The sequence below is a fragment of the Hyaena hyaena genome, unplaced genomic scaffold, assembly GCF_003009895.1.
Source record: "Hyaena hyaena isolate Hyena2069 unplaced genomic scaffold, ASM300989v1 scaffold_57, whole genome shotgun sequence".
NCBI lineage: Eukaryota > Metazoa > Chordata > Mammalia > Carnivora > Hyaenidae > Hyaena > Hyaena hyaena.
In genome coordinates this window covers 2,221,479-2,245,272 of record NW_024080690.1, presented here as the reverse complement: position 1 = coordinate 2,245,272, position 23,794 = coordinate 2,221,479, and the positions used below count along the sequence as shown (strand labels likewise).

General features: G+C 48.0%; 1 protein-coding gene across 1 annotated transcript in view; it reads right to left on the bottom strand.

The window, feature by feature from the left end:
- The window catches only part of ACOXL (acyl-CoA oxidase like), a 342,588-nt gene that overhangs the window by 57,216 nt on the left and 261,578 nt on the right, over positions 1-23,794 (bottom strand). Inside the window, exons 16-17 of the mRNA XM_039231678.1 lie at positions 20,437-20,524; positions 2,499-2,569 (exon numbers count right to left, since the gene is read on the bottom strand). Coding sequence (XP_039087609.1) covers positions 2,499-2,569; positions 20,437-20,524 — 159 coding nt within the window. The remainder of the gene's footprint in view (positions 1-2,498; positions 2,570-20,436; positions 20,525-23,794) is intronic.

Genomic DNA, 23,794 nt, shown 5'->3' with positions numbered 1-23,794 from the left:
GAATCTACTCATCTGGATGGAAGTCCCAGGACGAAGCCCAGCTTGAGGCTCCAGGGACATGTCTTTTGGTCCCAGTTCTGCTGTCTGCTAACGAATGGTGTGGAGGTGGAGAGTCACATCTCCCTCCCCTGCTCTTCTCTGTTGTCAGGTGAAGGCTCTGGTCTCTGCCACCTCCAAAGTCTCAAACCCTGGCTCTGTTTTTTCAGGGATATCTGACCTTGGCTCAAGCGGTATCTGACCTTGGCTCGGCTACATGTTCATCTCTTTCATCTTCTTGCAGTCTGCGTATTGAGCATGCTCACAGGGCTGAATGAAATATTTAGCCTTAGATCTTAATGATGTCTGACAGTGTAGGGATACAACAGCATTGTGTGCATAGTGTCATTAAAAAAAAGTGTATTTGCTTCAGACTTACGGTTTTTGCCTCCAACAACCTTTTACCCAATGAAGTTGAATTAAATATTTAAGTTTGTTGCAGATCATCTTCAAAGTGAATAGCTCACCCCCGTAAACATATCCTGGACTGTAGGCTGGTTGTAGTCAGAACAATGTACTGTCACCCTGAGCAAGTTCTCCCACGTAACATCTAAAAAAAAAAAAAAATCCTGCACACCACTGTCACACCCACGTGGTGCTCTCTGATATGTGACATTAGAAACCTCAAATCTCCTGAAAAAAAATCATAAGATAGTTTCAGTATATATGAACTGAGCACACATTTTGTTCAGTGAAACTTCTTTGATGCTGCCTGTTCAAATATCTGCAAATATTGAGAAAACACCCACAGACGGTGTCCGCGGCTGCCACAGTACAGTTTGCAGAAACCAACAGGGAAGGCATAAAATACTGAAGGTCACTGCAGATCGTGCACATTCCACGACACCTTGGGCTATCTGAACCTTTCTTGACCACCTGCAACTGCTAGTTTCTGAGCAAATGTTCCAGAGAAGCCAGCCTGGGGCAGTAGGAGAGTCAGCAGGAAGGTGAGAAACTGAAAGGAGAAGCAGGATTTTGGTGGTATCACTTTCCACCCTTAGGCTATTGACCTAAAGAAGTTCAGGGTCACTGGGGCATCCCAAGTCACTAGCAGTACCAAGCAGCACACAGCCACGCATTCAGCACACCAAAGCACAGTGGGGAAGGGAAAATGGGGCGTAGATGGGTAGAAGAACAAGAGGGAAGCTGGAAGGAGAAGACAACAGGAGAAAGCACTGGACAGAATAGGAAGGAAGGGCCACAAGGCTCAGTGCCCATGGACCTTGAATAGTGACCGGGGACAAAGAGAGGAGTGTCAGGGGCCCAAGAGCTGCATCAAGGCCACAGAAAGACAGTGTGTACCTGGGAGGAAAGGTCCTTGGGGAATAGATGTCAGGACAGAGGACTGAGGGCTAACCCTGGAAAACCTCAAAATACCAAGAAAAGCTTATATGCCTGACTTTATGCCAAAGTTGGTGCCTTGTACTCTGGACTCCGGGGGAGCAGGTCTCCCAGATGTATCCATTATTTGGTATCAGCGCCTCTCTGAAAGCTTAGGAAAAACAAAAAAGACAGACCAAAATATCACATCTTAGGCAAATGAGTTGAAAATCCCTTATAGTGATGCCCTATTTTTTTCCACCCATCTCTAAAGTTGGAGGACACCTGGCATGGTGTTTAGGTAAGAGATGCAATTCCTGGACCACGCGGTTTCCTGATGGTACAGAACTGAAATGACGTCATGGAAATGTATATGTCTCAAGGTGACTCTAAGTATAGTTTCTGGGTGAAAACACAAGTCTTAGTCATTGGTGGAAAGGTGTTTGCATGCCTTCGCGACTTGCCGGTGTCTCTGCTCTGTGCCTTCAGAGACAAAGTTTTAATTGAATTCATGCAGGCTGCTGGCCAAGTTTTTCCACACTTTTGGCTCACCTACATGTACTCCCTGAATGTAGGTTATACCACACCTGTGCTCCTTTGTCATTCAGAAGGAAAGAAAGCAACTGTTCCCAAGAAATGGTGAAGTTTGTCTTCCACTCAAGGGCAAGGCATCTGTGACACAGGATGCCCACTCCAGTGGTTGATATGGACAGTCTCATTTGTGTGGTGCTCCCCGTGGTGACGGAAGGGAGGATGTGGCAGACACAGAACGTATGGAATCCTTTGTCTTAATTAAAAAGTACAGTGAGAGTCATGGAATTTGGCCAAGCCTCATAAATCTGCTCAAAGAATCAAGATTCTGTCAGATAAGCTTAAATAGAACCGATCGAGCCCTCTAGAGAATTAAATAGATTCCCCGCTAGTAGTTGACACCCACTCCCTGTCACTTTGCTGTACTCCATGGACGGCGGTTGTGCTCATTAACCAGCAACCCTCCTACCCGCCGATGACAAGTTTATCCCCGCGGAGCACAGCATTCAGGGATGATAAATTTACTCCTGCCTGTAAAACTGAAACTCTCCTCAGGGCAATAAAAGTGCTGTGAGCCTTTAAGGAAATCAGTACTTTGTCTGATAACCTACCTTCATTAACAAGGCCTGGTCCTCTTGGTCAGGACAGCTCCTTACCGCCAGCCAGAACTGCTCTAGAGTAACTGGAAGGGAAGAAACAGAAAAGGTGAAGGACCCCTCCTCGGTCCCTGGGCACTCCTGGTATGGAGAAGAGCACTGTAGTTAAAACGGATACAGGGGGCAAGCTCTGCGTCTTTCCTTGGTGATGGGAGAGATAGAGCTCCCGCTGTCCCCTGAGTGCGACAGGGCCAGCACACGGGGACTTTTCCACCACTGTCAAGCCGGGAAGATTACATCAGGGTACATGGCCATTACCATCAACGAAGCTCTATCCTAAAGCTCTAGGAGGTCCTGGGTGCAGCCATCAATGACCAGCTGGCCCCCCGAAGGCCACACTACACCCCAGTTTCGTGTGATCGTCATTATTTAGAGGACCAACTGCCTTTGTAAATGTGGCAGTGCTAAATGCTCTAGCTTGGTGTTCATGATTCCAGGGATTTAAGGCCTCGCGTGGTGTGAACATGATAATGGCCCTCAGTGTTGACTCAAGCAAATCCCACAAACTCCCCTATGTATTTCAAGTCATGCTTCCCCAACCATCCTTCTCCAACAGAAATGCAGAGAGAAACTCAGGAATACTTGCAAGAAAACACCTTAAGGATCCATTTAAATTGGCCATGAAAGCTCTAGGAATATTAATTTAGACAATTTATACCAATTACATTCCCCTTCTCCATCACGATGGCCCAGGTCTTATCAAAACCCCTATGTGTGGGCACCCCCTTTTTCTTTTGGTTGAACTAAAAACCAAACCACACACTACCTTCCCTGCATACTGTTTTGACTACATTATTTCACTTTTAAAAATGCTCCCATGAGTCCCTTCCACCCTCAGATTTAAATCTACTTCTTTTGACAGGCATTAAGATTTCAACTTTAGTCAACCATCTAGATGAGCCTATTATTTCTAGACTCAGAGCTGTGATCACTCTCTGCCTGCCACAACCGTTTATCACAGTCTGCCAGGTGCCTGCCCTTGAGCAGAGCAAAGCTCAGACCTCAACTGGAACTTTGCAGCCCTGCTCTTTCAAGGCCACCAACCACCTCTGGGGTCCTGTCCAAACTCCACAGAGCCCACAGGAGTGGGCAGAGATCTTCCCAGCCTCCTGACTGAGGGACAGTCTGATATATCTACTGTTCTGACCCCAAGGATGTCCGGAAGTCATGGTTACAAATGCAAATATTTTGAAGAGAACTGTATCATCAAGAATGAGTTTTCATCAGGAAAGCATTGTCTGGGTACCTTTCTGTTGTTGTGTTCAATGTTACCTATAGAATAGAAATCTTGAGACCGTTTTCATCTCTGACTAAATTACTCTATGCAGTTTTAACTGTTGTCACGCGTATCTTGTGCTCCTTATTTTTTCCAAGTCTAAATTTTTGCCCTTATCCAGACAAACTATGCTCAGAACCAGCAGAAGGACAATACTATTCAGTATTGTCCACTTTATACGTATATGCCCACCCAGCTGTCATCTGGCTAAAGCTCAAATTAATTACATAGAATCTTAAATGACTTTAAGCAATTAAAACAATTTTAGGAGAACTAAGAATTGAAATACAATACCTTCCCCATGAAAGGGGCTCAAGAGAAACTCAGCACGACATAAGAGCCTGACCTATGCATTCATACGATTGTGTTTTGCTCTCATCCGTTCAGAACACACCAGCCTATAAAAGATACCAGCTCTGTTTTGGACTACCGCTGTGACATAATTTGGTGTGACAAAATATTGAACTCTATTGTCCGAGAATGAGTAAAGAATAATCCTCAAATTCAGGGGCTACGTTTTCCTTAAATTTTAATGTTTATTTATTTTTAAGAGACAGAGAGAGACAGAGCACAAGTCGGGGAAGGGCAGAGAGAGACACACACAGAATCCAAAGCAGGCTCCAGACTCTAAGCCATCAGCACAGAGCCCAACGCAGGGCTCTAACTCATAAGTCGTGAGATCATGACCTAAGCCAACATCGGACACTTAACCAACCAAGCCACCCAGGTGCCTTTGGCTAGGTTTTCTTTAGATAATCTTCTTGGAGGTGGCGATTTCATTTGGTGACAGTTTATGCTGGGACTTGGAATCTTCTGAGCACAGGCCATGGGAACCTGAATGCTTGCTGCCTGACTCCTTAGGGGGGCTCCTAGATTCTCACCCCCCCCCCATGCGGTGACCCCTGAGCTGTACTTCCAGCTGCCTAAGGCTGGACTCCACTGTGACACTTTTAGTTGTTCACAAGATGTGGTGCCCAGCCAGGTGTAGCTGTTTCTTTGAACCCTGAACATACAATGCAAACCAATCAACTTCCATGCCTAGTTAGCCCTTCCTGGAATTTTCCCATTTCTGTGTCACCATCATGCCCCAGCCTGATCTCTGATACTTCCTTCCCATTGCTGAGCCTGCTGACCCTTCTTGCACAGTGTCTCCCTGATGCACCCCTTTCCCATGGCACAGGGGCCACTTTGACTCCTGCACAACACTTTTGACTTGTTCCCCAGCCTTGATGCCTGGTCCCCCTCTCCTGTCGCTGTGCCCATTGCTGCCACCACAGGAAAACTAGCGTGGCCAGAGCTCTGCATACACCGCCTCCCCTGTGTGTCTCAGCCCCTCTTCCCTGGCGCAGTACCCCCTTGGCCGGCTCCTCACTATCATCATTCCCCAGCTGGGTCCTTGCCTTGTGATCTACTCCCTGTCTTCTGCCTGTCTACTTGAACCCCACCCCTTTCCTAGGCCCAACAGGTCAAGGCCAAGTCAGACAGACCTCACTGGTGGTCTTCACCACCACTCCACGTTGTATGTTCTTGGTCAAGCCACATGCTCACCTGTGGAGACGGGCGCCTGCCTCGCGGATGTGGTGTAAGAGTGGAGAGGCCGTAGGCCAAGGCACAGTGCCTGGCATGGCCTTGGCCCCCACTCTGCACCTCTGAGAAGCTTTCTCTTTCCCCACCACACTGATTTCTTCTCCACTTGATACTTTGGTGGGACACATGACACACTGGGTTCTTCTTTTTAAATCGTTTTTTGACTTATGCATGCATACACGGCCTTGTCTGAGGAGTGAGACTGTGCACTCCATAAGCAGCCTTGTGTCCTCTCCCAAACTCTGTTCTATGCCCGTTGTTGTCCAACATGCCCAAAGTCACCCACAAAAACACCCCGTTTTGTGGACCTGGACCAAAGGGCCCTGTGGGAACACAGGGCACCAGAGATGCAGTTTCCTCTTGACTGGCTGGCTCGGGTTCGTGAGGCCAGCCCCTCTCATCCTGTCTACACAAGCAACAAGAGCCAACCTTGACAACTGGACGCCAACAGCCACAGAACTGACAGAGTCCCGGGTTGTCTTCTCCTCGCCTTCTATGTCAGCATGACATGTGCTCTTGTGCCCACAGCAGGCTCGCGGCTCACCTCCCCCTCCTCTGACTTCCAGCCAATCCCGGAAGAAGAGAGAGAGTATACACACCGCCAGCCATTCTCCACCAGGTCTGCGCGGCCACCGTGCCTGCCTGGGCTGCCTAGCCCACTGAGAAGCATCGTGGCCAGGTTGACATTTCATTCCCCTCTCGCTTCCTTCCCCAGCTTTTAAATGAGAAAAAAAAAACCCTAAAAATGAAAGCATTTGTGGTATCTCCGTTCCCCTACCCCTGCTGCTGATTCAAGGGGCTGACTGCCTAATGAGAAGAAGGCACTGCAGCAAAACACGAGGCTCATGGCAGAGGCATGGGTCTCCTTCAAAGACTCTGGGTGAAATGTTCTTGATTCTGCATCGAATGTTTTAACTGCTCTTTAAGTGTTCAAGTGCAGTTCATCTCATCAGGGGATGCAGAGGCTTCCACCTGAGTACAGTCAAGTGCCCTGGGTTCAACCCTTCCACTCCGTGCGACAGAAGGACGGGCCTAACCATAGAGGGAGAACAACAGATTTTGAGATAACAAGTAGCTTTGAGGTGTGGCGGGGGTGGAGGGGGAGCCTGGGGAAAAAAATGACCCAACAGAACTGAGAAAATGGTAGTTGGGGAGAAAAAACTTACAGGCTGGCTTGGACTACATAAGTCTCCCCTTCTGACTATGTGCTGCCATGGGCTGGGAGGTGAGGTCCAGCAGCCTCACCCCTGCAGCCATTTCTGCGAGGTAGACGGGACTCTGCAACATGGGAGATCCCTAAGACAAGGAAATGGTCGTACCTAGAATATCTTTCACTATGACATGTTAATGCAAATAAGGGGGGAAAGTAAGACAAACCAAATGCACAATAGCACTGAACTTGTTTCCCTTTGAAATATGGCTGTAAAATTGGGGAACTATCGCTAAGTCAGCAGGCACAAGTGAACTTGATAGATGACATAGGGGGCTGTATTGCCCTCAGAATGTTCTTTCAGCTTCTCTCTTGATCCCCGTGACAGGACCCTGGAGAACTGGGGTCCTGCCCCAGGCACCAAGCTTTAGAGAGCATTGCTCTGCTGTTCCCCCCACTGCAGCCTGCCCCCTGAGGCAATGGGGGATACCTGCTCAGGGTCTGCACCCCACTTCCCAGGGTCCGGGGCTTGAGTCTCTTCCCTGGGAAGGTACTCCATCTGGTGTGCATGCCCCTGGACTCATGGGGTGCCCAAGAGGCAGCTGTTGGCAGGGGCGTAGACAGACCTTGTGGGTCTAGACTGGAGGATCCACACGGCATGGGGTGGATCTGGGGATGTGGATAGCTGGGGGTCTGCAGGGCGGATGTCAGAATTGTACATTGGAGCCTGGCTTCCCAGATGAGCAAGCTACACTTGTTCAGGCAGAACAGGGTAGATTTTCTTCGACCCTTTGCCGGCCTGTTGTGTACACTTCCCCGGGCCCCACACGTAGAAAGGAAGGCTTGTGGTGCTGGAGAATGAAGACCTGATGCTGAAATACAGGCTCACCCAAAGCTCTTCAAAGCCAGGCCCTTCCCTCTAGCTCTGGAGAGAGGACACCTGGCCCAGCTGCATCTCTAGTCTGGCAGGAGAAGGCGGCCTTCACCTCACGTTCCTACAATGAAGATAAGGAAACCTGCCTCCTCTTAGGAGACAGCAGAAATATGGAGGCCGACCCGTGCCCCTAAACAGAAGGTTCCACCCGGGAGAGTGTGACAGCCGAGTACCTGGGGGCTGGCACTGTGCTCTGGGAGCAGTGTCCCCCCCTGGCCCCAGGGGCAGTGGGTCCCACATCTCCAGCTCAGGCCTGCTTCTCCCTGGGAGCCTGAGGGTCACGCACCCTGGGTGCCCACACCTGAGGCTCCCCGTCAGCTCAAGGGACCTCCACTTTGTGGCACAAGGTAGAGCATGCTGGCGGCTGTCCCTCAGCCCTCTCCTCTCGCTCATGTGTGACAGCCTATGCTCAGCTCTGGTAGAACTGTCACTCCTGAGCCCCTGAAGTCCCCCACCCACCTAGTCATCACTACACAACAGGGAAATGTTTAAAGAGAGAGACAGAGAAACAAAAGGGCTTCATCTTTGCAGAAAGAACTCAACTTTTGTTTTCAGGATCAACCGGGTGAGGAGGGGCTTTTAGCTTCTTGGCAACTAGCAGTTGGGGCAATTCCAGCCTTCTGCCCCTGGGAAGGGTGTGGAGGTGGCTCTCAGGCAGTCACTGTCTGGTCTCCCAGACTGTTCTGGCTAAACATAATCCATTCCAGAGAGCAGGAAGAACATGCCCCTGCCCCCCTGCTTTGTGCCCACATCTAGGAGCACGTGAGGAGCTCAGAGGGCCCGAACTCCTCCTCTTCTTCTTCTTCTTCTTAATATTTATTTATGTTTGAGAGAGAAAGAGAGAGCTCGGGAGGAGCAGAGAGAGAGGGAGACACAGGATCTGAAGCAGCTCCAGGCTCTAAGCTGCCAGCACGGGGCTCGAATTACCAAACTGTGAGATTGTGACTTGACTGAGCCACCCAGGCACCCCCTAAGCTCTTCTCTGGGCAGACGAGCTCTGATTCTCTGTAACTAAGTCTCTGTCTGGGTACCAGGAACCCAGCACCTCCAAAGAGACAGCCCCCTCCAGGAAAGGGATGGGCACTTCTGCTTCTCCAGTGCAAACTCTTCTTTCAACTCCCCCCCCCCCCACCCCCGACCCAACTGAAGATCTTCGTCTCTCGCTTTCTGGGCATACTCCAGTGTTTAGGCCTCTACCCTCAGCTCACACCCACCCTGGGTCTCTTTCCCCAGGTGTAGCACAGCTGGGGAAGTCCCCCTCAAGGGAGTATGCGTGTGAGAGTCACTCTCTTGCTCAGTCCCTTCATTTGCCTCCCACTGTCTCTCCAGCAAAGGCCAAGCTCTGTAATGCAGCATGCAGCACACCACATGACCCTCCTCAGCCCACTTTCCCGATATTCAGCCTTGTTTCCTGGCCCCTCCCCCAATACTTCCCTTCTGGCAGAACAGGGGCCTTGCCATTCCCTGAACAAGGATTTCACTTTGTCACCTTTACCTCTGTCCACACCACAGCCTCCACCCGGAATGCACCGCCACGCTTCCAACACCGGGATCCTCTTCATACTTCGGGACCAAGTACTGAGGGAACTTCTGGAAGGCATCTCAGAGTCCTGTGATGTCTACAAGCTCCCTGGACCTCTCATGGGCTTGTCACACTCCCCATGCACCAGGGCACAGCATTCGTAGCTTATCCCTCTACTATCCTGAGAAGGGTCATGTGTCATCCTAGCCCAAAGTCTTGTAAACAGGAGGTCCTGAAAACTTTGTAAGCAAATAAATTGCCAAGTACTTCCCCTTCCCACTCCTTTGAAATCTGCAGGAACTGTGTTCACTGAGGGGGAAGTCGGGGGAGACAGACTGCACTTCCGTAGCCGGGCCCTGGGTAGGAACAGCAGCGGGTTCTCACTGCCATCTTGGAATCCTTGACCCCAGTCTGAGCCATGGGAACAAGATGTGGACAACTGGTTGCTAAGCTCTAGAGGTGGGCAGTTCCTGTAGGGAACAGGGGCAAGGCTGTATGAGGGGTCAAACACTGTCTGCAGTGTCTGGACCTCGGGAGGAAAGTGGCTTTGCTCTTTCCGTGCCTGCGACACAACACGCCCATCTGATCTTCCTTCTTAGGGCCCTTTCCTGAGAAGCTGGTTTCAAAGGAGAGCCAGCTGTGTCTCCGGTTCAGGTCAGGTACACAGTCATAAGAGGGAGCAAGCACACTTGGTATGGACCCTCCAGAAAGAGTCCTTTCAGCCTGGGGCAAACATGGCCATTCATTCAACGAGAGACGTGGGCACAGCTCTTCTGGACTCCTCTCTCTGGAACATGCAGCCTTCCTATGTGTGGGGAGGCTGCCTACCAGCAGATGGATGGGGCACTCTCTCACCCATTCCGTGTGGCCCCCAGCTCATCATGGCCAACAAGTGCTCCCTGAGGTGGCCATCAGTGGTGGCCACTATTGCCGTATCCTCTCCATGGCAGACAGCTGTCCCCATGAGACTGCCCTGCCCACCAGCAGGTCCCTTGTTGTAAAGGCGTCTTCAGCACCTGACTCTCAGCTGGAGGTCACCTCCCCCCACACCACACTGATCCATGAAGAGAACAGAAGTTGACCAATTTTGGAACACCAAGAGCTATGGCTCCAGGTACAGCATTTAAATCAGGAAGATAATGGCCATTATGGGCACGAGCATCAGCCCTGATGTTCCATTTTGAGGGGTTCGCCTCTCAGTTTAACATAATGCCATGCCCAGGTCTTGGATATCTCTATGTCCCTCAGGTCTCTCTGACATTCCCTGTCATGGCATCTCACTCACAGGCCGCAGGTTCCCCCAATGCTGCACACATCTGGGCTGGCTTTGGTCCTGTGTGGTCCACCTTGGTGCCAGAACCAGCCCACCCCTTCCCATATCGCCCTTGGTGCTTCCTCCCACCTCACCCTTCACTTCCCATCACTCTCAAGGTCCCATAGATCCCTTCCCCATAACGTCTCCAGAATGTTTCCCGCTCCAAGTTCTGCCACAATGGCTTCTCAGTCTGTCCCCTCATAGCTGCGTGTTGGGCAGCCTGGCATCCTCTGGTCACACTTCACCTCTTACGGCCCCGTCTGCTCGTGCCTTCCCCTGTTCTGAATCTTTCCCAGGTCCCCGCTGACTGTGCAGGTTGACAGTGAAAGTTCCCGGAATAGGCCTGTAGAGGCCCTGTGGGATCCTGACTCTTGTCCCCTACGTGTGCCCTGACACACCAAATAAACCACAAGTGTTTTCCCATATCGTCCATGAATTTCACACCTCCCGTTCTGCTCTTCCTTCTGCTTATAAAGCCCTTTCCACTTCTGCAATGTAGGTAAACCTTACAACAGGCAAGGTCTTAAATGCTGACTGTCTTGCCTGGGGTTTCAATGGGGAGCCATGTGAACCCCGTTACACCAGGGCTAAGTTAAGTATCTCCCCAGTTCTCCCAGAGTCTCTGGTCTATAGAAACTGTCATCCTAGCTCTGCCAAATGCTCCTTGAGAGCAGCGGCCATTCTTCACTGGATCTTTCTTTTTTTAATTTATTTTTTTAAATGTTTATTTATTTTTGAGAGAGAGAAGACAGAGTGCAAGTGGGAGAGAGGCAGAGACAGAGGGAGACACAGAATCCGAAGCAGGCTTCAGGCTCTGAGCTGTCAGCACAGAGCCCAACGCAGGGCTCAAACTCATAGACCATGAGATCACGACCTGAGCCAAAGCTGGACGCTTAACCAACCGAGCCACCCAGGTGCCCCTTTCACCGGATCTTTCATCCTCAGAATTCAACACAGTTCCTGGCACACAGTAGGCCTTCACCACATGCTTGTTGGATGAGGATAGGTGAATAAGGGACTGAAGGAAGAGCTACATCCACATGCTTTCTGAAGCATAGCTGCATAGATGCTGGACTCAGGTGGGGCAGGGCCACTCAGGTGGGGCAGGGGAAATCAGAGTTTGAAAGATGGAGCAAGCTTTAGCTTCTACGGAACATCCCGCCATTTTGTCCCATGATCCGAGGAAATAGCTCAATCCCATCCCTTAGGACCAGCATGAGCACACTCCTCATGTTTCTTGCAAGACAAACCGAAGTCAAGGGTTCACAGCTGTCACTGGTCCTGCACAGCTGGGACTTGAGGCACCTCTGGTGCATAGACCAGAACCTGAGTGTCTTCTTACTCAACTCTTGAGGAAGGTTTTTTCTAGCACTTTTCAGAAGAACTCAACTACTTGTCCATAGCCTAGAATGGGTTTACAATTTAATTTACCTTTAACTTCTCAGGAATGATGAACTATGAAATGTGCATAAGGCAAGGAACTCTAATGTTCACTGCATCACGTATTAAGAAAGAGCTATTTCTAACAGTGTAAAATGCCATTTTTTCTGCCATGTTATGTCTCTGTGACGAGCTCACTTTCTGATTCATGCACTTTGCCCCTCCAGATCACAGCAATAAGAGGTTAGACGCCATCTGTACCACATGAGCTTTTTGTTACGCTCTTGGGCACAGAATACTTCTCACCTACAGTTATAAAAATCTGTGGGAATTCCTTTATTTCCCAGGCTTCCAATTAAGAGAGAATTTCTGAGTGATTTTTCAGTAGAAAAAAAATGACAAGAAATAGCTTCCTCCATCTCTACTTACCCTGATGTTAAATAAACTTTCCCTGTTGAGTTTTCAATATCCACTTTGATATAGCAAATCGGGGATCCTTTGCATCAGTAAAGGAAGGTAAATATACTGATGAAAACCTTGCTGTTAGTTATCTTGCGATCACTTCCACATCTAACATTCTAGGCCACTTTAAGCACATATTAAAACTTGTCACTTGATTCTATCTCAGAGGATTCAATGCTCCTTTTTTTCCTTTTCGGTTCTCACATTTCTGAGCAAAAGCCATCATTTTCAAGTTAATAGAGCATTATGTTTTCTCTGCAAATAAAATCCCATAACTCTCAAGCAAAGAGAGAGGTAAATTCATGAAGGGGAGACATGACACTATTTTTCCTCCTGACACTTGGGATCTACGATAGGTTAAAAATGATGTTTTTATCTCTGGTGATTTATCAAACTCCAGATTTCATAAAAGAAAAACAGATGCACTGAAGAAAGGATACATCATCTTAATGTTTCATCGTGACACTTTTGGTATCTGAAAAGCATGTATATGAAAGCTCCCCTCTCCAAAAGCCCCCCACTTCTTATGGTTTACAGTTTTTTCTTGTTTTTAAAACACGCTAAGTGAGAACATGTCAGAAGACACCTTAAAAAAAATGGTCACATTTGAAACATACACAGATTATTTATAGACAAAAAAAAAAAAAGAAAAAGAAAACTCAGAGCTGAAAGAAAATCTGGTTGTCAACAGACAGTTGCTTTTTCTATGTTTTTTTCTGAGTTCATTTTGGTTTTTGTGTGGGTGGCTCATGTGAACTCAAAGGTTATTTGTGAAATGTTTTGTGAGATTAGGACACATTGTCTTTTAAAATCTAAATTTAAATTTATGTTTATTGCAAATATGTGTCTCTTCAGAATATGGGATACGGGATCATATTTTGTAAATGTAAAATCACACCTAGAATTGCTACAAGACAAGATTTCCTAGGCTCCTATTTTTATTCACAGTTTAGAAGGTATTAGTCTTAATCAGATTCCTCAAAACTTACAGTACAGAGTTCAGCAGTAAAAATTGCTTCTTTTTTACTTTTGTGTTCCTTTCACCTGCCAGCGTGGGTACTGATTAATCTTATTTTGAAAGTACTTAGATGCCAGAAGTTATAGAGCCAGCATGGACTGCAGATCAGATCTTTGTAGTACAAATGCAAGGTACAGTTTTCAGTCTTACAACGGGGAAAGAGAGAGGAAAATAAAAACCCACGTTTCAAAGGTGGGGAGGGCTTATTTCTCATGCCTCTTTAGCAATGCCGAGCTACCAGATTCAGGTCTGCCCAGCGCTTATGGGCCCCGCAAGGTGGGCAGCCGGCAGCGGTCTGTTGGGATTTGAACCCTCCTTCTGCCATGTGACACTGGGCAACTTATTTAACTTCTCTGTGCTTAGCTTCCTCAGATGGGAATTGGGTAGACAGTGGTCCCTTCCTCGTTTCCTTGGCGGGGGATTAATGAACGCTTCATTCATAACATTTTGCATGGGGCTTGATACGCTGAGCCCTCCCTACGTGCTAGCGGTCCCTATGATTATAGGACCCCGCTGCTTCCTTGCATGATTTTCATTTAATTCTCACAGAAAGCCTGTGAGATAGAAAACAGATGATGCACTACTCAGAGACAAACCCAGGAAGAGTAGTGAAAAGCAGTCCAGGCCAACTTGCATATAGGAAAGTATTTGTGAAATAAATATACAAAGAAAAATCTCTAAAAGTTCTAGAAGGCTGTGACTCTCATTCTCTGGTGTTTCTCTGTAGGAAGGAAAGCCCTTGGGGAGTTGGTGGTGGGAGAGGTTCCCTCAAAACCTGATGCCTAGAAAGCTTTTCTGAGCAAAGCGTGGGGGTGAGGCAGCCCGAGGACAAAGCCCCAGCTCCAAAGCTTATTTGTACGGGATCCTAGGCAACTGGCCCTCCTCTGAGCCTGTTTCCTCAATGGGCTTTGTGAGCTTGCTGTGGAGACCAAAGAAAGGACATGGCTCTGGCAAGGGGAAACTCTCCCCAGATGGGGACTGCTGTGGTCATTAGTCGGCCAATATACCAGGGCTCCAGGGAGAGTGACATTTTATTAGCCTCTGGGTCAAGTAGCTAAATTCTGTTCTTAACAGTCTCCTCCACAGAACAGGTATCATTCAGGAGTCAAGACTTTTCTTTTTCCATTTGTCCCCTTCCTCCCAGCACAGCAAAGTCCTCAGGCCATCTGTCATAAAACTGTCTCATAAACTGTCACCTCCTTCAAAGTAGAGTGAGTTGGCAGACTTTTCCCAAGGTAGCTTCCCTGGGGACACCCTTGCAGGTTTGGGGTGATCAGGGTCCTCAGGGGCTCAGAGCTCTAGCGAGGCCAGTGTGACAGCTGTTCTTGAATGAGCAGTACTTGGGGTCTTTGCGTTGGGCTGACCCAAACTGCAAGTTTACCTACGTGGTCAAGGGAAGAAGGCGAGACCCCAGCTTTATGATGATGACGGAAGCAACTTTCATGATGCTGGAGAAGAGCCTTCTGTAGACTCCCGGAAGCCCGGGAGCCACGCTCTGTCTCAACCACTTTCCCAGAAGGGGAAGGGCTCGGAATGGGAGCTGATGTTGGGCGGTCTGCATTCTAGAACTTTCTCTTCCTGTGTCCATTTGCTCATGAGGCAATGTTGCACACTCTGCCAAGGGTTTCCATGCCATAATGCTTCAAGTTCAGTCAAATTTCCTCTTCGTTTTTCTTTGTGATGCCCACCATTTATGTTGGCCCCAAATATCCCTAGGCTCTTATTTAATTAAAACCATCTCCATTTCACCGGGTGCCTCTCTCAGCGGGAGTCTCCACTCTCATCTGTCTCTGGGAGCAATCTTGTGCAAGCGCAGGTAAAGTGAGTTCTCACTTCATTTCTTCCCTGTTTCTTGCTACCTCTTGGCATTCTAGATGGTCCCTCTCAGGTATCCCCAGCTTCAGGCTTCAGGGACCCGGCCACTCCTGCAGAGGACTAGAAGGGCGTGGGCTCCCCTAGGCATCATGCGCTCTGACATGGGGATCCTCAACTCCCAGCTGCACCTTTTGCTCTCAGGAACGAATGGGTCTGAGGCTCAGCCTCGTGACCAGGATAGAGGGAACAGAGCTGGAGACAATCTTTCTCTTCCCCAGGGATAGGGTCTCCAAGATGCCGCCATAAATTGCATCTGCCCATGCTTGGCTCTCTAAACCCCTGGTCTGACTCTACCACCCACGTATTTGATGGAAGCTAGACAAAGAGAAAGGTCAGCATCAGGGGTGGCAGTACTCAAAGCTCCTCCCAGACCACCTGTCAGGGCAGGCTGGGATTGCTGTATAGATGGTCCCATCCAGCAGAGGGTCCCCATGGGAAAGGGAGGTATGCAGACTGTCCCAGCCAACACAATACCTGTGGTATCCACCCTCCTTCCCCACCTGCCACACCTCTATCTCCAGCAACAACAGCAAAACACCGAAGAAACCTGTATTCGAATAAGATATGTTAACTAAAAATTAAAAATAAATTAAAAAAAAAAAGGAAGGGGCACCTGGGTGGCTCAGTCGGTTGAACATCCAACTCTTAATTTTGGCTCGGGTCATGATCCCAGAGTCGTGTGATCGAGCCCCACGTTGAGGTCCCAGAGTCAGGGGACTGAGCCTCCTGTCAGGCTCTGCACTAAGCGTGGAGACCGCCTAAGATTCTCTCTCCCTCTCCTTCTGCACCTTCCCCCTGCTCACAGGTGCACACTGTCTCTAATAAAAAAAAAAAAGTTTTTTTAAATAAAAAACAAATAAAGATGTCTTGACTTTCAACTTCAGGTTCCACTCCAGAGGACAGGTTTGGCCTTTGAGCTGGGAGAACTTAAGGTCTTGGGGCACTGCTGTAGCTGAGTGTAAGGGGGGTGCAAGGACTTAAACTCACAGGGCACTCCTGGATGAAGTGATGGCATTTTATTTATTTTATTTTATTATTTATTTATTTTTAGAGAGAGAGAGAGAGAACATGCCAGTGTGGGTGAGGGGCAGAAGGATAGAGAGAGAGAGAGAGAGAGAGAGAGAGGGAGAGACTCTTGAGCAGGCTCTGCGCTCAGCATGGGGCTCCATGTGGGGCTCAATCCCACAACCCTGAGATCATGACCTGAGCTGAAATCAAGAATCAGACACTCAACTGATTGAACCACCCAGGTTACCTAGTTATGGCATTTTATTCTTCTGAGCTCGAAAAATGAAACACACATTCAATGAGGTGGTGACTATATTCCCATAGTTCCTTGGAAGATGGGTGCCAGGGCTAATAAGAAACCAAGGTGAATGTAGTTTGCTTAAGGAACAACCCCATTAACAATGGGAGCAAAAAATGCTGATCCCATGAAGAATACTGGAATGAGCATTCACAGATAAAATACAGAAATGCATGCTTTAAGAACAAATATGATCACATTTTTATTAAGAAAGGGAGTCTTATTTGAAAACAGATCATCCCTGAGAGGAGTCTGAAATTAACCTTCTGATAGCTGGACAGCCACACTATTTATACATTCCAATTGCAAGGACGATGCGCTCTTAATATGAGCATTCTAAATTGTTAGTTACTTCATTAAGAACCAGAAAAGAGACTTCTGTGGCATAAAGAACACCTTACAAGCTTAGAGAAGGAGAAAAACCAAGAGACCATTCTGCATGGAGCTGGAGAACAGTGGATGTAATTTATCTAATAGAAGTGTTTAGTTTCTCTTTTTTGTTTAGGAACTGGTCCACCCTTAGGGGTTCAGACAGCACCGTGTTTCAGAACTGCTCTTTCTAGGGTAAGATAAAAATGTGTATCGTAGAAAAATAACAATTTGTCATTGTAATGGTTACATCCCACTTCAGAAACCACTAGAGACTGGTTAACATTCTTATTTCAAACATGGTTTTCCTGAGTCTTCAGGTGACAGCAGATACTGATGCCAGAAGGCTTTTTTCCATTTGTTCCTTATAAAAATGGCTAGATTCTGAGTTCATTTTCATCTGGGGTGACGTTAAGGTCTGTGCTTTCGCGGACTGATCCTTCCCTTCCCTCCTCTGTGCTCTTTCTTCGAAAGTCTCCAAAGGCAACATCTGGGGCCGGTCACCGAAGACAGATGGGCTCCCTCTACTTCGTCTCCCATCCCCTGGGGACCTCTGCTGGAGGCGTACTTGAATGTAATGATATGCTGACTAAATTGTTCCTGCGCGGTGTGCGCTGAGTGCATTCCTACTGTTAGAACCCATTCTGTATCTGTATAGACCTCCTCATTGCAGATGGGTTTCTCTATCTCAAAACATTCCTGGAATTTCCAGATGCGTTCATTGAACAAATTCTTATTATTTTTCTCCTGTTACTTTATACAGCCAAATTGTCTCCATCCGACATTGCAGGAGGCCAATTTTGTAAAAATAATCACTTTGGCTACTGTGGTTATTTACCAATAAAAGGTTGAGAATCAGTATGGAGTTCTTTTGTGCTGTGGCAACATTAAACCTTTGATGTTTCCTGCCAGTGTTAAGACTTCATACACTTGAACCTAACTTGCTTTATTTTTCTCTTATTCTTACTCTTAAGAAACAAGGATCTAAATGTTTCACTTTGGTAATGGGAACTAAGGTTTCTTGTAGAGTAGTAATTAACAGTAATAACAATTTTTTACTGAACCGTAACGATGGATCCGATCTCAGGTAAGGGCTTTCGAGTATCTTCTCAATAGCCTCATGAGGCAAATATCACATTATCTCCATTTTGTAAATGAAGATGAGACTAAAGCTCAGAGAGGTTGATTAATCCACTCCCAGTCACACAGCACATTGAGATAAATAAAGTCTGCGCATTCAGTTAACCTGACTCTGGAGCCCAAGTTCTCAACCCTCACCTTAAACTTTAGTATGCTCTCCACAGGTGAGATGAGTGGTTCAAGGCATAATGGTCAGCGTTTCCATGGCAAAGGCATGAGTTCAGTGATTCTTTGATGCCCCCTTTCATATTTAATCTCATCTCTTAATGTTTATGTTCAGAAGTGTTTCACCTGGGGGCACCTGGGTGGCTCAGTCTGTTAAGAGTCGGACTTGATTTGGACTCAGGTCATAATCTCACTTTGAGCCCCATGTCAGGCTCCACTCTGACAGTGAGAAGCCTGCTTGGGATTCTCTCACTCTTCCTCTCTCTCTGGCCCTTCTCTGCTTGCTCTTAAAAAAAGAAGTGTTTCACCTGCTTATATCCTGGAAAGGGTAATATCTGTGGATATTACCGCACACAGAGGAGCAGAGGGAGTAGACCAGGTGCTGAAGCCACAGGCGCCCCTGCGAGTGGAGCCATAAATGCTACCCGGAATGGATGAGAAGCCCTGGTATGTAAGTGCCTTCAGTAAAGGTGCACCGTGTGCTGCTTTATATCCTAGATAAGTCTCAGCCTGGTCCGCAAGTCTGGAAAAATAGCCCACCAACAGAAGAGGGGTGGTTTGCACACATTTCTTGGGGAGTGAAGCTGGTGCTGAGTACACCAAGACAGCCCGGCAGCAGACAGCCCATGGCGACCAGAGTCCAGCCTCTGTGTCAGGCAGGCCAGAGCGGACACCCCCACGCTCCTCCATGAGCTATTCAGACAGTCCAGCCTTCTGCAACATCTGACTAGAACTGAATTCCACAGGGAGATTTCCCCACAGGGCAGAGCATGTACAGATGAGTCAGCAGTTGGGTTTTCATTTGTGAGGACTAAACTGGCATTCTGGCTTATATACCTGCCACCTTTGAGTTTGATTAAGGTGAGTCAATGCCCCTGAGCCTTATACACTGTGGGTGTGCAGACAAATTAAAATTCCTGGAACTGGAAATGAGGGAATTCAGTCCTGTGCCTTAATGACCTTTGGGAGGGAAGCTTTTGCCCTTCCTCTGCTCCTCTAAGTCTTACGCTGGCACCTCCTTCCGGCCCCAGGGAGAAGGTGGAAATCAATCCCAATCTGGGGTGCTAATAAGGCTGTGGCTATTACAGAATGTGGTCACTGCCTGGTCGGGGAGGGAGGGTGGTGGCTGGGCTCTGAGGCTGCGTAGGATGCAGACATTCCTGGGTTGCTGGTTTGACTCTTAACAGTGGCCATCCAGGAACTCCACCCCACCAGATGGTGCCTGGGGACACACGAGGACTGGGGGCCGGGCCCCAGGGCTGTGGGGGGTGGGGGGACCAGACCAGACCCCGCCTTCCCAGGGCCAGCGGTGAGCCCGGCATGATGGAAAACCCTACACGGCAAACAAGCACAGTGAGAGCCTTTTTCTTTGAAGGCTTTCCCCCCAAGGAGTAAGAGCATAATGATGAATACACGAATGATTCCGGACCTTACACAACATTTTCAAGAATATTCTGCCATATCTTGGGGAGCCTGGGTGGCTCAGTCGGTTAAGTGAGCGACTCAGGTCATGATATTGCAGTTCATGTGTTCGAGCCCCATGTCAGGATCTGCACTGACATCTCAGAGCCTGGAGCCTGCTTCGGATTCTGTGTCTCCCTCTCTCTCTGCCCCTCCCCTGCTCTCTCTCTCTCAAAAACAAATAAACATTAAAATTTTTAAAAGAATAATTTGCCATATCTTGATGGATCTTACACCGTTTCCAAGGTTTCGTTTTATTTTACATGACTTGTGTCCGTGGAGGTCAAGATGAACACACGGGCTTCCACACTCAGTACTACCGACACATAGGCGGGATGATTCCTTGTTGCGGGTGCTATCCACACATAGAGGGAAGTTCTGCGGTGCCCCTGGCCTCCATCACTAGCAACCCCTGCACAGTTGGGACCATGAAAAATGTCTCCAAACGCCGCTAAAATATTCCCAGGAGGGCACGATCGCCTCTGGTTGAGAACCACAGCTTTAAAAGGCTGAATCAGTTTCTTGCTAATTTGAGGATTAGGTTTAAGTAGTTGTCTGTGGTATCTGAAATCCTTCAGCCAGGGATCCTATTAAAAAACACCCTCTCTGGTCTGTGTCCGGAGGAACGGCCGTTCTCACTGGGCAGGGGGCCGCTGCTGAGGGGCCGCCATTTGCCAGCTGGCTCTGACCAATCTAGCGCTGTTGGCTACCGTCAGCTTGTGTTAGGTGCACTGCTCCTGGAGTTCGTCGCTGGGTTCTGTGGGCGTCGTGTGGTCAGTGTTCCTGGTGAGTTGGGAGTTATTTCAGGGCCCCAAATTCAACACCAGGGCTCAGGCTGGTGTGGGGACTGTCTTTTTTCTGCAGTCTTATTCCCACATAACTTGCACCCCTTCATGTCACTCAATTACAAATATTCAACAAGAGCCCACTGACCTCTGTGAATGTGCGCCAGAGACAGGGAGGCAACATGATGCAGACACGAGTTCCAGGCACTGAAAAAGTCCTCTTTCTTGGTCGTCACCTGTCAAATTGATGGAATAAAAATAACCACTGATGATCTTCTCAGAGGACTGAACTTAGAAGCAAGGCAGATGGCCAACTTGCACGTTTTTAGTTCAGCCTTAAGCCAGGCTGGCCTCTGCCACCCCCAAAGGCTATTTGTTAGATGAAGAAATGCTGTAAATGGACCGTGAGTCCAGTTTACATGTTTATAGTAATTCCTCACTCATATCAAACATGGCTACTACCCGCTGCCAATTCTTGAGATGGGACAGGCGTTCAGGAAACAATCTGAAGGGGAGAGCGCACGCACAGATTAAGTGACACGGTGTTAACTGGGTCACTCACTGTCTGAAAAATTTTAAATACCAGAACTAACAACTTCAATCTAATCTACAGTAAAGCCAACCCCCAACCCGTCCCTCCCTCCCTCCTTCCTTCCGTTGTAGTCCGGCACTTCCATTTGTTTCCAGATTGTTTCTCGAATGCCTGTCACAGCTCCAGGGCTGGCGGTGGTGGCTGTGCCTGATGTGTGTGAGGAGATAACGGGAGTGTGGAAACCTCACTCGTAGCACCTCCACGTCAGCCCTCCAACAGACAGATAACATTTGCACCTCTACTCTGTGTAAGACACTCTTTCAATCATGCTTGTGAAAAGAATTGTTTTGCTTTGGTTTTTTGCTTTTTTTGTTTGTTTAGTTGGTGGGAAGTGAAGAAATCTCCCTGGGATGAGGTAAGAAGGAAGAAAACACACAAAAAAAAAGATGAGAAAGATGCCGAATCACGAAGCTGGCAGTTATAGTCATTTAGGTGGAGCTAAGGGCAGATTCTTATCTGACCAGAGAGGAGTGTTACATTTGTCACTTCTGACTTTCCTTTGTTTCTTCTTGCCTTCTTTTGTTTCTAAAACCCAACAGTTTGATATTTAAATTTTTAGCACTTTTTTGCTCAAAGAAATAACAACTCAAATAGAAAGTCAGACTCTCTGCATATCTGTTTCCCATTTGTTTTAAACTCACACGCTGAGCCCTGTGGTTGGAAGGTTACCTGCACCCTGCAGCCCCACGGTGCCTGCCGGGCCTGGAGGACTCGCTTTGTCCAAGCCCTCCTGTAACAGAGTGCTTTGTCCTCCAGTGGAAAAACAGCGCTGCAGAAAGCCTCTCCCCATCTATAATTTAGCGTGATCACCCAGGGCAGCAGGCACCGTTTGGAGGGCCAAGTCACATGTGCCTTGAATTCCCCACCTAACCAGGGTGTCTTAGGATAACTGAAGGAGAGGATAATGTCTGTCTTGCTCCCGGAATCAATAACTCTCTGTACTGACATCAAAATTGCAGCTGAACAGGTGTGGGAGAAAGCGGAGCTCTCAAGGAACAGGCTCTGGGGCTTCTTTGACAAAGGTGAGCCCAAGAGCTGGCCAAAGATTCCTGTTCCCAAACTCTACTCATCACACTGTGGAGGAAAACACCCGGAAACCTGTGCTGGGCCGGTGCACAGGCTCTCTTCCGCGTGTGTCGGCTGCCCCCACCCCTGTATAAGGAGGAGAGAGGAAGGATAGAATATTGGGCAGATAGATGTGTCCAAACAGAACTGAGGGCACTTTTAAGTTTTTTTCAAAACTCAACGTGTAGAGTTAAGTCTTTCACTGGCCTGATCTAGAGAAAACCAGGAGCAGACGATTGGCTGGACAACATAGACGCTGCCTGAAGAAAGGACCCTGGAAGAGAAAAACGCTAAAGAGGGCCCTTTACAAAACCCACTGTGACTGCACCCCTCAAAAAGTACAAGGCAAAAAAACCAAAACCCCAAAACCAAAACAAGTTCAAGTTAAGGGGAGAGGCCCCTTAAAGGTCTGCCAGCCTGCTCCTAAGTGCTTTTCCTCATATGCTGACATCACAGCACTGTAGCAGGACCCACCTTACCAGGTCCAGTGTAACCTCATCCTGCTGCCAAGTGTCCCCTTGTGCCCCTCTCTGGACAAGGAGGCTGGCACGACTTACCCCCCACTGAAGGATGACACCTAGAACTTGGAACATGTTGCTAAAAAGGCCCAAGCCCAGGAGAGTGACTGACTGACCGAGAAGCCTCTGTCCCCTTGACTTGGGGTTTGTTGGCAAGAAATAAGAGGCTGAAGCCAGTCGGGTGCTGTGCAGTGGTCCACATGTCCAGGTGGGGCAGCCTAGGAACAGTGTGCAGGGGCGCCTCCCAGCCCCCGGCCAAGCGCTCAAAACAAGCAGATCAGAAGGTCAAAGTCTGGTTCGGCCTTTAAGTGTAGACTCAGTGTGAACTCCAGAGGGTCACTGCCCACAGCTGTAACCCAGCTGGTAAGTGCCTATGCGATGCAGAGGGTTTTAAAATGTATTTATTGAACCAGTAACATATAAAAGAACAGAAATCAAGTATCTAAACTTTTCTCCTTACAAAATCTTAGTAGGACGTTTCTGGAGAGTGGATTTTTTTTTTTAATGGATGGCTACTCTTTACTTCAAGCAATAAAAACTGCCCCTGACAACTGGTGTGTAGCTTAGCCTCATGCAAACTAAATCCTTCTTAAGACACACCAGACAATAGACGCTGTTTTAAGCTCTTAATTGCACTTGCTTATGAGTCTTCAGAAGCCCTGGAGCTAAGTATTACTGATACCTTTTGATACCTTTGTTCTGCAGGTGGAAAACTGATGTAGGCTGAGGAATTTGCCCAAAGTTGTGGAGCTGGTTTCAGACTGGGCACCCAGGCTTCCGAGCCTGGTTTCTAACCACAGGCCACACTGCCTCCCAATGGACTAATGGGGAGCTGGTTTCCTGGCAACACCTGTCCCTCCCAAATACAGTTTCTAAAGATGCATTGTCACACACGGTCCATGGTCGTGTTTAATGTGAACCACGTTTCACACTTAAAGCCCCTAATGGAAATAAATGCTTACTTCCTAATAAATCATCACACAGTTAAGACAGGGGTGAACTCATAAAGAAACCCCTGCTGGCCTTCCTTTTGATGGATGCCCATACCCATTCTCTCTTCTTTTTTTTCTAGAAAATTCCCAAGTAGCTTTGGGCAGCAATATCACCAGGTAAGAATACTTATCTCCTTACAGAGGACCTACCAAAAAACCTCAGCTAGCATCACACTTAGTAGTAAAGACTGAGTGCTTTCGCCCTAGGATTGGGAAGAAGATGAGGATATCTGTCATTATTTCTATTCAACGTTAACTATAGATTCCAGGCAGGATAATAAGGCAAGAAAAAGAAATTAAAGGTGTAGAGATTGGAAAGGAATAAGGAAAACTGTCTTT